Genomic DNA, 14,798 nt, shown 5'->3' on the forward strand with positions numbered 1-14,798 from the left:
AGATAAACATTGAATGATACATTTGTTAAAAAATACATTTCTTAAAAAAAATTAAACAATGAATCTGTACTGCTATTTAAAAAAGTGAAACAGACTTTTCTCCTATATGCAATCTATAAATTTTAGCTTCTAAATCCTCTCCCCAAAACTTTATTTTTTAAAATTCCTTTTCTTTTAACCTCATAAAAGCATAGATGTTCAACTCAATAAGTTGACTCAAATTCTTAAATTATCATTTAACTATACTAAAGGAAAATGCCAAAATAAAAGGCAGCAACTATAGCAACTGTGGGTGAAACATATTTCCATTGGTATCCCATAGGCCCCTATACATCATTCATCATATGATGCCATACTCTAGTGAAAATATCCCTTAAATGAGGGTAGGGGCAGAAACAGACTTTTAATTCTTTGTTTTTGTTTTTTAAATCCTCACCTGAGGATATTTTTCCATTGCTTTCCGGACAGAGTAGAAGGGAGAGGGAGAGAGGGAGAAGGGGAGAGAGAGAGAGAGAAACACATCAAGTGGTTGCCTCCTGCAAATCAAGCCTGCAACCAAGGTACATGCCGTTGGCCGGAATCGAGCCCAGGACCCTTTGGTTCAAGGGCTGATGCTCTAACCACTAGGCCAAACCAGCTAGGGCAATCCTTCTTTGAATGGAGACCCTGGTTGCTCTGCCAGCACATCTGATAGTAATCAAAGTGTCTGTGGTAGATAGGGATGTTTTATAGAGACTTTGGTAGGCCCCTGTAGGCGAAATCCAAGCACAGAACTTTAGGACTTTGGAGGAAAGTTATACCATCCTCTGCAGATAACTATCCTCCTTTTGAGAAAGTGCTTCTGGCTTTGAGTCAACACTTGACCACAGGTCACTGAGTTACCATGTGAACTACCCGTTATTAAGAGGGTATTGTCTGACTCACCAAAGCCACAAAATCGGGTGTGTACGGCAGCACTCTGTCATCAAGAGGAAGTAGAATATACAAGATTAGGGTTGTATAGGTCCTGAAGGCACAAATAAGTTGCAGAGGCGAGTGGCTGAAATTCCCACGATCCCTACTCCTACTAAATTACCTCCTCCTGCCCTGCTCCGTGTGGCTTAACAGTTAAGAGTGTCGCCCCATGCACCAAAGGGTCTCGGGTTTGATTCCCAGTCAGGGCACATACCTGGATTGCAGGTTTGACCCCTGGTCCCTACTGGGTTGCGTGTGGGAGGCAACCAATTGATATGTCTCTCTCACATAGATGTTTCTCTCTCTCTCTCTAAAAATCAATGGAAAAAATATCCACAGTGAGGATTAACAACAACAAAATTACCTCCTCCCTCTCAACTTGCCCCTGTGGCCCCATGGGAAGTTCTCTATAATCAGGTGGACAAGGAAGAAAAAATACAGGCCTGGTTTACAAAGGTTCTGCACAACATTCTGGCCCCACGTGAAGGTAAACAGCAATAGCACTATAGCCCCACTTGGGAGTAGCCCTAAAGGACTGTGGTGAAGGGACCTGCTCCAAGCACGCAGAACTTTGAATACCATATGGTTGTTTATCTCACCTAGGAGGAGAGATGGCTACAAGTATGCATCTACACAGTTTCATGTGCAATGACTAATGGTTTGGCTGGATGGTCAGGAAAAGAAGCTCTGGAGAAGAGGTATGTGAATAGACTTCTCCAAACACGCTAAAGGTATTTCAGTTCCATATGAATGCTCACTGAAGAGTAACAGGGGCAGAGGAAGATTTTAATAATCAGTAGGCAAGATGAACTGCTCTGTGAACATTAGTTAGCCTCTTTCCCCAGCCACCCCTGTCCTTACCCTATGGCTTCTCAAACTAAGTGATTATGGCAGCAAGGATGGAGGTGATGTGTGGGCTCATCAACATGGCCTTACTCACTACAGCCACTGCTGAATGCTCAATCTCCCGACAGCAGAAATCAAAAGGGCCACTGATATGATCCCTGGACCACTTCAATTTAAAAAAAGGGGAGAGGGGTGCAGTACTTAGTCCTTGCTCTGGATATAGATCTGTCTTCCCTGCCCACAATGCTTCTGGGGAAACCACCATCTGTGAACTTACTGGATGCCTTGTTCAACATAATGGTATTTTACCCAGAAGCATTACTTCTGATCAGTGAGGTTATTTTATAGTAAATGAAGTGTAACAATAGGCTCATGCTTACAGAATTTACTGATTTTATCATTTCCCCCATCATTCTGAAGCTACTGGGTGACAAAGTGGAATGGACTTTTGAAGATTCAATTAACAGCACTAGCCAGCCAGCAATACCCTGCAGGGCTGGGGCAATGTCTTCCGGGACCTTCTATATGCTCTAAATCAGTGACTAATATATGGTGTTTCTCTCACAGCCAGGATTCACAGTTCTGGAAATCAAGAGGGGGAAATGGGAGTAGCTCCTTACAATAATCCACTAATTTCTGCTCCTAATCCAAATTTCTGCTGCCTAGGTCCACAACTTTGGGCTCTAATGGTTTAGAAGTCTTAGCTGCCAAGGCAAAAATGCTTCCATTATGGAAGCAATGGTTCCATTATGCTAGAAGTTGATACTATCACACCTGGCCACTTTGGGTTCCTCGTGACAGTGAATCAACAGGCAGAGATTACTGTACTGAATGGAGGTTACTGATCCTGACTCACAGGAGCAATAGAGTTGCTACCACACAGAGAACTTGGGGATGATAAAGAGGAGTGTGTCTGGAATATAGATCGCCTAGGCTATCTCTTTGTATCCCCACGCATTGTTATAAAAGTTAATGGAAACCACTACAACACAAAACAGGCAGGGCTGCTAATGGCAGAGACACTTCAGGAATAAAAGTTTGGGTTACCATACCAAACTAGGAACCATAACCAGCTGAGATGCTTGCCGAGGGCCAAGGGACTATGGAATGGATAGTGGAAGAAGGGAATTATAAATATCAGCTATGATATGCCCACATGATTGGTGAAATAAATGAGGAATGTAGTAGTTATTTCTTCCTTACTGTGAAACAAATATACTTGTCTATAATTATCCAAATCTTTTTCTTCATTGTTATAATATGAATCATGTCCCCCTCCCCCCCAAATTCATATGTTGAGGCCTTAACTCCCAATGTGACTATATCTGGAGACAGAGCTCTTAGGGAGGTAATTAAGGTTAAATGAGGTCACAGGAGTGAAGCCCTAATCTGATAAGATGGTGTCCTAATAAGAGACACACCAAAAATTGTGAATGCTTTCATTCTCATTCTCTCTCTCTCCTCCCCTTTCCCTCTCCCACATGAGCACGCAGAGAAGACCATGTGCGGACACAATGAGAAGGCAGCCATCTATAAGCCAAGAGAGTTTTCACCAGAAAGCAACCCTGATGGCACCTTGATCTTGGATTTCTAGCCTCCAGAAATGTGACAAAATAAACTTCTTCTGTTTAAGCCTATGATACTCTGTTATGGTAGAAAGCATGTATGTCTTCAGTTGTATGAAAGATAGTTGAACCTTGTAGGTGGAAGCATAATTTTACTACTGCCTTTATTTGGAAATTAAATGTGGTTATAAGAAGTGTGAATGGATGGTAAATTGGAAAGGGATGGAGTGCGGGGGTTTATACTGTGTCAATTTGGTTACCCTGGGAACTACCCTCGACAGAATCCCCTTCCCTATATGGTTCCAACTTAAAGTTGACCAAAACAAGAATTGCATATGATTTGACAGGCAGAAGTAAAACTGCAGCCACTATTCTCTGAAGGTGATTCTAGGCCAATGTGGTGACAAACACCCACTGCCAAGTGATTATAGCTCCATATCCAGCTCTGCTTCCCATTTACTGATCCTACTGACCAACTGCTGCCCTAGCCTACTACCTGGGTGTAGAAAAGGGCTCCTCCAGATCTCCTCATGAGCTTCTGATTTGCAGTTTCACTTCAGCAGCTGGATACACTTGGTTCTCAGTCTAGCTGGATACACTTCTGATCTACCAACTCTCCTTCTAAACCTTGGCTTTCCCAGGTCCTTTCACAATTGTATGAGGCCTAATTCCTGTGATAAATCCTGCTACACTCATTAAATACTCAGAAACGTAAGCATATACGTTCTTTTTTACAGGCAAAAGGAAAGAAATCATTATTTGTACAGTTGACCCTGGAAAATATATGGAGTTTGTATGATGCTGTCTTTTAAATGCCGTCTTTTAAAGGTTAATGACTGCTTTCCTGGCTGAACTCTGACCCATTCAGTGAACACGCAGTGAATGCAAAACTTCTATGCCATTCAATAGTTGTTTTAGATTATGTGAAGATGAAAGGAAGCAGTCCATCTCCCTCTGTACAATCTGTGTCACCCAACCCCACCTAAATTTTCTCATTAGTAGAGAGCTAAGTTAATGTAGAAGAGCAGGTAGAACAATCAAATATCCATCAGTTTTGCCTTAAAATTAAACACTCCAAGTACTTAGAATCCTATTCCTTGCTGGCACTGTAACTATATGAATACATTTCCAAGTTGAAACCCTTCTTAGAATGAAAACTTTTACACTGCTGTCAAAGAATTTCTCTCAAAATAACTTTACACTACACAAATTTCATTCAGTGACAGAAAATAAAGCACTGTGGCTAATTCAACTTTTTAAGAAAGGAGAGGGAATGAATATAGATATAAGGAATTTTGCTTAAGAATCTTTACCTTTGTATTCCTTATAACAATTGGATATTTCATCCCTGGGGGGGGGAAAAAGGAATTAGTGATTTATTTTTAGTAAAAAGAAGGCTTACAGTATTTGAAATATACTAATAACAAATTTAAATGAGTTTCTTCAGTCACAACCATGATTACTTTCCACATTTCATTCTGAAGCTTTTACCAAGCAACGAGATTAAACTAGTTCATATTTGACAATATATAAAACTCTGGCATGTTTTTTAGATTATTTTATATGAATTTATTTAATCTATGATTATCAACCTTTCCCCACTTCAGCTCCAACAGAGGCAGTCCCAGCTTTTCTCTGAACCACAAACCTAGAAACCATGCTATAAAATGCATCATTGTAAGTCAATATGTATTTTCCCCCAGAACTAATGCTATGACACTTGTTGTTGTTCAAATGCTGGTTGCTGAATCTTTGTAGATTCCAGGTTGTGAAACAAAGTAAGAGTTATTAAAACACTAAAATTTCCAATAATAAAGTATTTAAAAAATTAGTTTCCAATCAGATAGTGGGGATCTCAAAGTCTTATAAAGCACATGTACAACAGGTAAAGAATATAATCTACTTGTACCATAAACAAATTTGATTGATTATGCTACCTACCTATAAAAATCTTAATTATTTAACAATTTTGCTCATAATCTTAGAATTTAGTAGGACACTAGGAGAATGATTCGTATGGCCTAAATCTCCTAAAAAGAAAACCTGTTAAGTAAGAATAAACTCAGCACTACATTTTTCTTCATTCAAATTTCCCAAAAGCAAATTCAAAATTTACATTTCTTTTTTTTTTTTTTTTAAAGAAGTCTCCAAAGTTCAGAATGGCTAAGTCATGCCCTAACCCCAGACAGTCTGATTCAGTAAGACTGGGTATTGCTAAAGTCTGCATTTTTAACAAACATCTCCAAGGAATTCTGACCCTAACCTACATATAAACAGGCTTGGCAGCTCAGGTTTTAGCACTAGTCAGAAGTGTCTGATCAGTGTCTCGTTCTATCAACACTCAACTCACTGGAAGTCCCAGTTCACCCACATCTAGCCTTACCCTCTGCACCTGCCTCCAGCTCTGTGCCCTACTCTAGCCCAGCTCCTGGCAGACTTCTCCCAGCCAAAAACAGTCCCCAATTTGTTTAGAAGTCAATACAAACATTCAAAAGAAAAGACAAGGATGGCTTACCATCTTCGCATCCTGAAGGACTTTCTCTAGCCATTTCAATATCTTTTACTTCAAAATTGGTCAAGACAGAGCCACCTGCATCTTGGAAATCCTGGGCAAATGACAAAGCCACCTGACGATAGTCCACAATGCCAGTATAAGGGCAATCAATGGCCATTAGTCCCTGGGACAGAATTATGTAAAAGTCAAGATAATACAACTAAAAATCATTAAGAACAGTTTGTTCAATAAATTTTATTTTGTGCTGAAAATTTTTACTGTTTATTTTGATGGGTAACACACATTATGGTTCCTTAGAAAAAAAATCTCATAGTTTTAAAGAAAAGTAAAATAATAACTTGCTCTGTAGTGCCTGAATTTAAACTTGAGTACAATGGGTGGGGCAAAAGTAGGTTTACAATTGTTCCTATGGAAAATAATACAATAATTAAGAATATATACAAGAATAAACTCTGTGTTTCACAACCTCACAACTGTAAACCTACTTTTGCCCCACCCTGTATGATGTATGTATACATACACACACACAGTATGTCTAATAGATATACGAGTTAAACAAGAAAATCTCTATAATCAGAAATAATTCTCCTGCTTAAAGAGTTCATTTTGCCAGGCTCCTCCAACTACTACAATGCCTTTTTCAGTTTTATTCATCCTTCATCCTATCTGATTCCAATTCATATCTGATTGAGTCGAATTCTATATTACTAAACAATTATGTTTTAAATAAACTCCACTGAGTTTTCCCAGTAGTGGATCGTATGCCATACACGCTCAGTGAGAAAGCTGAATCGCTCACACATTTGCAGAGCGTTGATCTGATTTGCTGCAGACTCTATTTTCAAGACTGCAAATATTGAATGGAGGTTGCATGTGGTTAATTCAAACTTTCTCTTCAGGCAACATGAGAAATTAACAGCGTGGGGTTTTTGTTGTTGCCAAGATATGTTCAAACTCTACAGATGAATGATCTACAAGAATACTTATTTAATTTTTTGGAATAAACGTATCCTTTCCTAATTCTGAAGAAAAGGATAAGAATAGAATTCCACACACGAAGTACTGATTACAATTTGGGGAATCCTTTGTAATAGTTACATTTTCTCTTGCCTTATTGTGCATGAGAATATCAGTTTTGCCAATCAATCTCCCCCCTAAGAGGGCTGCCTGGTTCCCAGGATAACTAAGACCCAGAAGCTGAGTGCAACCAGCAAATGCTGCCGTCTTCTTGTTTGGCCAGCACAGCATGTCATTGTTGTGGTTTTGAAGTAATATTTTATAATAGTATTTTAAATATTTTATTCCTATAGTGCCCCACCCCTACCCCCAATACATTTACCTACTTATCCTTTCAAAGCTTTAGACTTTGCCACCCACCCCTGATCGCCACATAACCAGATCACACTAAGGCTCACAAAACACCCAACAGTTTCTTTTCATGCTTTTCAGTCTTGAAAGCAACATTTGAAAAACTTCACCATTTTCCTGATGATCTGCTTCCAGAATATGAGAGCATTTGCCCAAGTATAGGAAATCACTCCTTTTGTTTTGATATAGTAGATACACGTGATATTTCATTAGACCTCATGTGGTTTGACAATCCCTAAATTCACAGGTCAATAGCTATAATTCAATTTCAACCTATAAATAGTATTTTGGGTACAATAACCTTGGAATCTAAATTAGGAAAATACCAAGAGTTCAGTCACAAAAACTTCCTTGCCTAGCGTAAAACTATGTGACAAGTATAAGAATGTAAAGGTACTCCATATCAATAGTTTTTTGGAATCCCGAATATCCTCCTTATTCATATTATATTTCTATCACCTAGCACAATGCCTGACACATAGAAGGCACTCAAACATTTACTGAATGAATGAACTTTTGAGAGCTGTCTTTTTAAACATACTAGATTTTCTCCCCTCTAAACCTTTCCTAAAAGGTCTCCCTTCTTTTCTTTCCCTTTCTAGTTTTGGCTTTGCCCCTCTTCATGAGATGCTGGTGAGCCCTACCTATGCATGTACATTGGGGAAAGGTGGAAGATGTCACTGCTGCCAAGCAATCCAATGCCCTGGCCCAGGATGGGGCTGGCGGACAGGCTAGCCCTCAGCCAGGAGCTGGGCATGCCCTGTCCAGATTACCAGGTCAGAACCTGAAATCTGAGGCCACAGCAGGTCAGATGGCTAGAAAACAACCAGACAAGCAAACAGGGAACACTGAGTTAGAAGTCAGTCAGGAAGACAGAGGAATAGATAAACATGTGGTTGACCAATTAAAGAAAAGGCAGACAGATCAGTACAGCTTAGGTCAGAAGAAGCAGTCAGGATCTGCCCAGAAAGAGAGCTATCAAGAGCTATCCTTCAGAGTCAAAGTTCACAGAGGCAGTTTAAAATTTTCCAAGATGCTCCCCCGGGAGTACTTAAATCTTCTGCTGAAAGGAATCCAGTCCAAGAAGCCCTTTAGAACTGCCTTAATATGCTTTTTCTTTCTGGAGGTCCTGGAAGAAAAAGAAGTAACCCTGTTCTATATAAAATTTGCCCACCATTCCTGGTAGTGGTGGTGAGGTTAGGGGAGAAAGGAGGAATTTATTCAAGACACCTTTATGAAATAACCAAGCTATATTTTTCTACTATATATTGCCACCCCTAAATAGGCACTGAAAATTACAATGTGGCATTACATAAAGCAGGTCACTTCTTCAGTGGCCTCAGAGAAAAGCAGGATTCCTCTTTTACAAGTTACACTCCTTAGTCATCTTCCAAGTGAGAGTTCACCTCCGAGAAGGCTTTCCTGAATTCTTGGACTAAACTAAAAGCTTCCGATAAGCACTGCCTTGCAGTGACTTCAAAGTCAGACTCTTTAACACAGGTACCTGGAGTCCAGCTATTGCATAGTCAATAAAGGGTCAGTGAGGAGAGAACAGGAGATATAGCCATTCACTGAAATGGCCAGTGGAACTGGTGTTGAACTGATAGCTTCTGAAAGGCTAGCAAAGAAAGTTGATATGCAGAATATTATTATTCATGTTTCTTTCATGAATAAAAAGGAAGATCTGCTTTTCCCCACAGCATATTTTGAGCAAGATACTCTACAACCCACCCTTCATACTCATGCCAGCCTTATCTTCCTGAAATACAGATTGGATATTATAGCCACTCTCCTCAAAAATTTTCAGTGGCTTCTATGCCTACAGGATAAACTTCAAAGTTATTAGCATGAATATCAGGCCCTTCATGCAGGCCTAATCCTGACTTTCTAGTCTCACTTTTTATATTTCCCTACACGCCCTGTGACCAACCACACCTCACCACTCAGTGCTTTCCAAACATGTCATATGGTCTCAGACCTCCTCTTGCCTTTGCTTACGTTCTTTGGACCTGGTATTTTCTCATGAGTGAGAACATGGAAAGTAACCTCACAAGGTGATCTGATCATAAATCCCTAACTGGGCGGGTCCTGGTGGGTAGTCACGCCCCAGGAATATAACTTCTTTAGTAAAAGATTTATCTTTGCCTTGGGCAAGCCCAGTCTATTGTTCTTGTGCATTTAGGTTAACACACCATAAAAATAAACTGTAACGACCTTGTTACATAACATAATCTTGTTAACTACCATGTTATCCAATCCCTGCCTGCTTTCTCCCACCTTCCTATAATCTTCCCGCAAAATTTATTCTTCAGAGCATTTGAGATCTTGCTTCCTGGCATGTGTCGGCAGTTTGGCTCAAATAAACTCTTACAAAAATTCTCTACCAGTTTGGACATTCCTTACAACAACTTAGGGGAAGAAGAAATCAGGTGTCCAGAGTTTGTGGCAATGTCCTCTTCTGTTGGTCACCTCGCTGCTTTTGTGACAGGATTATCTGTTTCTATATAATTCCTTCCTCTTATAAATTCACTCTCAGCCTCCATGTTCACAAGGCTGAGCCCTAAATGAAAATATGAAAATGTCCCTGTGTGTGGAGTTAGTGAGTCACTTACCCTACAATATGGCTCCTTCTTTTTTATATCTTCCTGCTGGATCAGCCTCAGGCCCTGAACACCATTCTGCAGGCCTCTTTCATATAGGGCCTGAAGTCTGGGGATTTCTTCTTGTTCGACAGCTACTATAAGCTTCAAAAAATGATATGAATAAAGTTAAACATACCATCAGCTATGAAAGACAAAGTGACTAGAAAACCATAAATTGTTGCAGGACTCAAATTGGGTTGATTTAAAAAAATTTTTTTCTTTTACGTGTATCTACTTCAACCTTTCTTCATGACTTCATTGTCGTCCTCCACTGAAGAGAGTTATCTTTGCATGCCCCCTGCTGGGGATCAAGCCTGAAACCAGGGCATGTGCCCTGACCAGGAACTGAACCATGACCTCCAAGTTCATGGGTCGACGCTCAACCATTGAGCCACGCTGAGCGGGCTGAAAAAAGTTGTCTTAAGAAAACTGCATTAAAACAAATTTTCCTTACCCAGCCGGTATTGCTCAGTGGTTGAGCATCGACCCATGCACCAGGAAGTCACAGGTTTGACTCCCAGTCAGGACACATGCTTGGGTTTTTGGCTCGATCCTCAGCAAGGGGTGTTCAGGAGGCAGATGATCGATGTTGATGTTTCTCTCTCTAAAACCCATGAAAACATATTTTTTAAAAAGTAAATGTTTTAAAAAGAAAAAGACAAATAACCCAATTTAAAAAGTGGACAAATTATTTGAATAGACATTTTTTCAAAGAAGACAAATGGCCATTAGCCATTTGCAAAGAAGAATGGCCAATAAGCATAACTAGGGAAATGCAAATAAAAACCACAATGATATACGACTTCACATCCTCTAGGATGGCTAAATTTAAAAAGACAGATAATAATAGGTGTTGGTGAGAATGTGGAGGTATTAGAATCCTCATTAATTGTTGTTGGGAATGTAAAAAACAGTGCAGCACTTTGAAAAACAGTTTGGCAGCTCCTCAAATGTTAAACATGGAGTTACCTATAACCCAGCAATTCCACTCCTAGGTACGTGTCCGAGGGAAACGAAAACACAGGTTCACACAAAAACCTGTACATAAATTCCATAGCAGTGGTATTTACAATAGCCAAAAGGTGAAAACAACCCAAATGTCCATCAACTATTAAATGGATAAACAAACTTTGGTATACCTACACAATGAAATTTAAGAAGGATGAAGTACTGATTCATGCTACAAGATGAATGAACCTGGGAAATATTGGGCTAAATGAAAGAAGCCACTCACAAAAGACAACATATTGTGTGATTTCATTTACATACAATATCCAGAATAGGCAAATCCAGAAAGTATATCAATGCCCAGCTGGGCGTGGCTCAGCAGTTGAGCATCGACCTAGGATCCAGGAGATCGGGATTCGATTCCCTGGGTTGTGGGCTTGATGCCCAGTTGGGGGTGTGCAGGAGGCAGCCGATCAATGACTCTCTCATCATTGATGTTTCTCTCTCTCCCTCTCCCTTTTTCTCTCTGAAATCAATAAAGATATGTTAAAAAAAAAAAAAAAAAAGGAAAGTATATTAACAGTAGCCAGGGTCTGGGGAGAAGTAAGACTAGGAAGTAGGGGGAATGGGGAATGACGATTAATGGGTATACAGTTTCTTTCTGGGATAAAGAATATGGTCTAAAATTTGTGATGACAGCTACACAATTCTGTGACTACACTAAAAACTGAATTGTATACTTTAAAAGGGTGAATTATACGGTATATAAATTATGTCAATAAAGCTGTTACTTTAAAAATTACATGGAGTGCCCTGGCCAGTATGGCTCAGTTGGTTGGAGCCTGGTCCCATACACCAAAAGGCTGTGGATTTGATTCCCGGTCTGGGCACATATCCGGGTTGCGGGTTCAATCCCTGGTCGGGGTGTGTACAGAAGGTGACCAATCAATGTTTCTCTCACATTGATGTATGTTTCTCTCTCCACCCCCCTCTAAAATAAATAAAAACATACAAAAAAAATTTTTTTAAATTACATGTAGTCACACCATCTTTTTTTAAGTTATTCTCTAATTTTAGATTTTGCAAATTATATTGATATAAAGAAAGAAAAGCCCTTTTTAAAAATTCAACATTAAATATCACTAAGAAAAAGCTAGTTATAAATAAGTCAAGGTCCTAGTAAAATACCATACCTTGCCACACTGCTTGTAAGAAATTCCCTTTTGATTACAGTACTCATAGATGAGGGCTGCACCTTGTACACATAATTTAGCTTTCAGAGATTCAGGTTTATAATAAATCCCACTATGTATGACACCACTGTTATGTCCAGTCTGGTGAACAGCTACCAAACAAGAGAAACAGGATAAGAGAAAGTACATGACTCGCACAAAACCTAAGAAGCAGGGGAACAAATATAGTTGAAGTGATCAGAGACCACGTTATTTAAAATTCTTACAGACAGAGCACTGGTAACTTCCTCTAGCCACCATCCCTGGTGCCTGTGTCACATTCCTCCAGTTCATCTTTGATTTCAGTTACAACTCTGGTGCACAAACTCACCTCTCACTACCAGAAAACCACTTCAAGGGCCCACTATAGCTCTCTGCATTCTGTCCCAGGGCCTTTTCTAATGTAGGGAAGGAGAACTCAACATCACTAGGGGCAATCCTCAACCAACAGGGACAGGAACTGATTGATAAATGAGCATGATCCTGGGACATGTTTACGTAGCACCTCAGAGGTCACAACGGAATCAAGCTCGCAATAGCAACTTCAATAATGTACCCTCATGTGGCCTTTTCTCCTTCCCTGTTTACTATCCCCACCTCCCTCACTCCTGTCTCCTAGATAACCTCTCAAATAAATCACCTATATCCAAGTCCTAGGCCCAGGTTCTGCTTTATAAGAATTCAAACTAGCGTTGACACTCAGCATAAACAGATGCAGAATTGAGAAAATGAGCAGGTGCTCAGGTTAAGCCCAAAGAGCAGCATAACATACATACCTAAATCTTTTTCCTTTTCCAGAACACCAATAGAAAGTGCTGGATGTCGCAGGATGAGTGCTCTGGCAGAGGCAAGCCCCACAATTCCGCCACCAATAATGACTACATCAAATGAGCTTCAAGAGAAAGTCACCTTTAGAGTAATGTACATTTACAGTAGACCTCATCAAACTTCACATGCAAAGTTTTTGTCATCTATGAACAATTAAACTATTATTTTATAATCATTAAAAACAAATATTTATTGGACTTTGTGTTATTTGGCTTCATACTCATGAAGATACCTTTAAAAGTTCCATGCATTGCTGGTCAGGAATATACCCAGCTACATGCAGCAGGCAGGGTGGCTAGTTGATTAAGTTGCTCTAAATCTCCACAGTACTCTGCCTGGGCTAGCTACATGTGTTAAGCATCATGCTCTTCTCTACCATCTATTCTTTTAATATTTGAGTACAGTGTTCTTGAAGACTAGCTAAATACATTAAGTTTTTAACACCTTAGTGCGCAAGAATTTATAATTTTTTTCTGTTGAAAGGAAAACAGCCAACTGTTTCAGAAATAGGTTTGGAACCACAATTTTAGCCACGATAAACCCTGATTATACAACCATTTCAAAAATTAGAAAGGGCTTGTATAGTCTAACTTAGCAATGAAGAGTAGAAAAGATTCCCTTTGGCACTGACCTTATGGTAAACAAATCTAGGTTTTATAGGAACATGGCCACTCTTGCTTCTTCTATACCCCGCCTATTTTATACCCTCCTGTATTAAATTATTTTGATGCAAATCCTAAACATCATCTATAATTACTTTAATATGTTATTTCTAAAAGGCCTCTGCAGAATACACACACAATACCATTATTCTAACTAAAAAATTTAACAAAAAATGTTTTATATCATCAAATATACACTATAAAACTTTTGGAGGAAAATAGAGAAAACAATCTTTGGGATGTAGGGCTAGGTGAAGAGTTTATACCAAAAACATGATCCATAAAAGAAAAAATTGATAAACTGGACTTTATAAAAATTAAAAACCTCTTCTTTGCAAAAGATCCTGTTAAAAGGATAAGAAAACAACAAATCAAGGGAAAATACTTGCAAACCACATATCTGACAAAGTATTCTTTCTAGAATATCTATACGAACTTTCAGCCCTGGCCGGTATGGCTCAGTTGGTTGGGTGTCGTCCAGCGCACCAGGAGGTTGCCAGGTGGATTCCTGGTCAATGGCACATGCCCGGGTTATGGGATCAATCCCTGGTAAGGCGGCGTGCAGGAGGCACCTGATCAATGCTGAGCCTTCACATCAATGTTTCTCTCTCTCTCCTTCTCCCTTCCTCTCTCTAAAAATCAATAAATTATTCATTTAAAAAAAACAAAACTTTCAAAACAAACCATTTAGAAAATGGGCAAAATATACGAACAAACATATCATCAAAGAGGACAGAAATACAGATGGCAAATAAGCACATGAAAAGATGTTCAATACCATTAGTCATTAGGGAAATGCAAATTAAAACTACAATGAGATATCACTACACTCGTATCAAAATGGCTAAAATTTTAAAAAGTGATAATACCAAATGCTGGTGAGGATGAAGAAGAACTGGATCACTCATATATTATTGGTAGGAATGTAAAATAGCAGTCACTCTGGAAAAAGAATATGGTAGTTTCTTAAAAAACTGAACATGTGCTTAGTATTGGTCTTAGCGCCTACATTTATCCTAGAGGAAGGAAAAATATGTTCATACAAAGACCTGTACATAAATGTTTATAGTAGCTTTATTCATAGCCAAAAACATGAAACAGCCCAGATATGCTTCAAGTGGTAAATGGTTAAACAAACTGATAGATCCATATCACGTAATGCTACTTAACAATTAAAAGGAACCTCACTATCCATATAGGTAACACCTTAGATGGATCTCAAGGACATTATGCCGTGT

The 14,798-nt window shown here is 39.2% G+C and overlaps 1 protein-coding gene across 6 annotated transcripts in view; it reads right to left on the reverse strand.

The window, feature by feature from the left end:
• The window catches only part of L2HGDH (L-2-hydroxyglutarate dehydrogenase), a 32,333-nt gene that overhangs the window by 15,675 nt on the left and 1,860 nt on the right, over positions 1 to 14,798 (reverse strand). For 2 of the 6 annotated variants that reach the window (XM_081160144.1, XM_081160143.1), the window contains exons 2-6: positions 12,847 to 12,962; positions 12,032 to 12,183; positions 9,861 to 9,992; positions 5,881 to 6,043; positions 4,679 to 4,713 (exon numbers count right to left, since the gene is read on the reverse strand). In XM_081160144.1, the coding sequence (XP_081016270.1) occupies positions 4,679 to 4,713; positions 5,881 to 6,043; positions 9,861 to 9,992; positions 12,032 to 12,183; positions 12,847 to 12,962 (598 nt within the window). The remainder of the gene's footprint in view (positions 1 to 4,678; positions 4,714 to 5,880; positions 6,044 to 9,860; positions 9,993 to 12,031; positions 12,184 to 12,846; positions 12,963 to 14,798) is intronic. The other 4 variants (XM_081160146.1, XM_081160145.1, XM_081160148.1 and 1 more) reach the window with 3 other exon arrangements.

The sequence above is a fragment of the Miniopterus schreibersii genome, assembly GCF_964146895.1.
Source record: "Miniopterus schreibersii genome assembly, chromosome: 1".
Taxonomy (NCBI): Eukaryota; Metazoa; Chordata; class Mammalia; order Chiroptera; family Miniopteridae; genus Miniopterus; species Miniopterus schreibersii.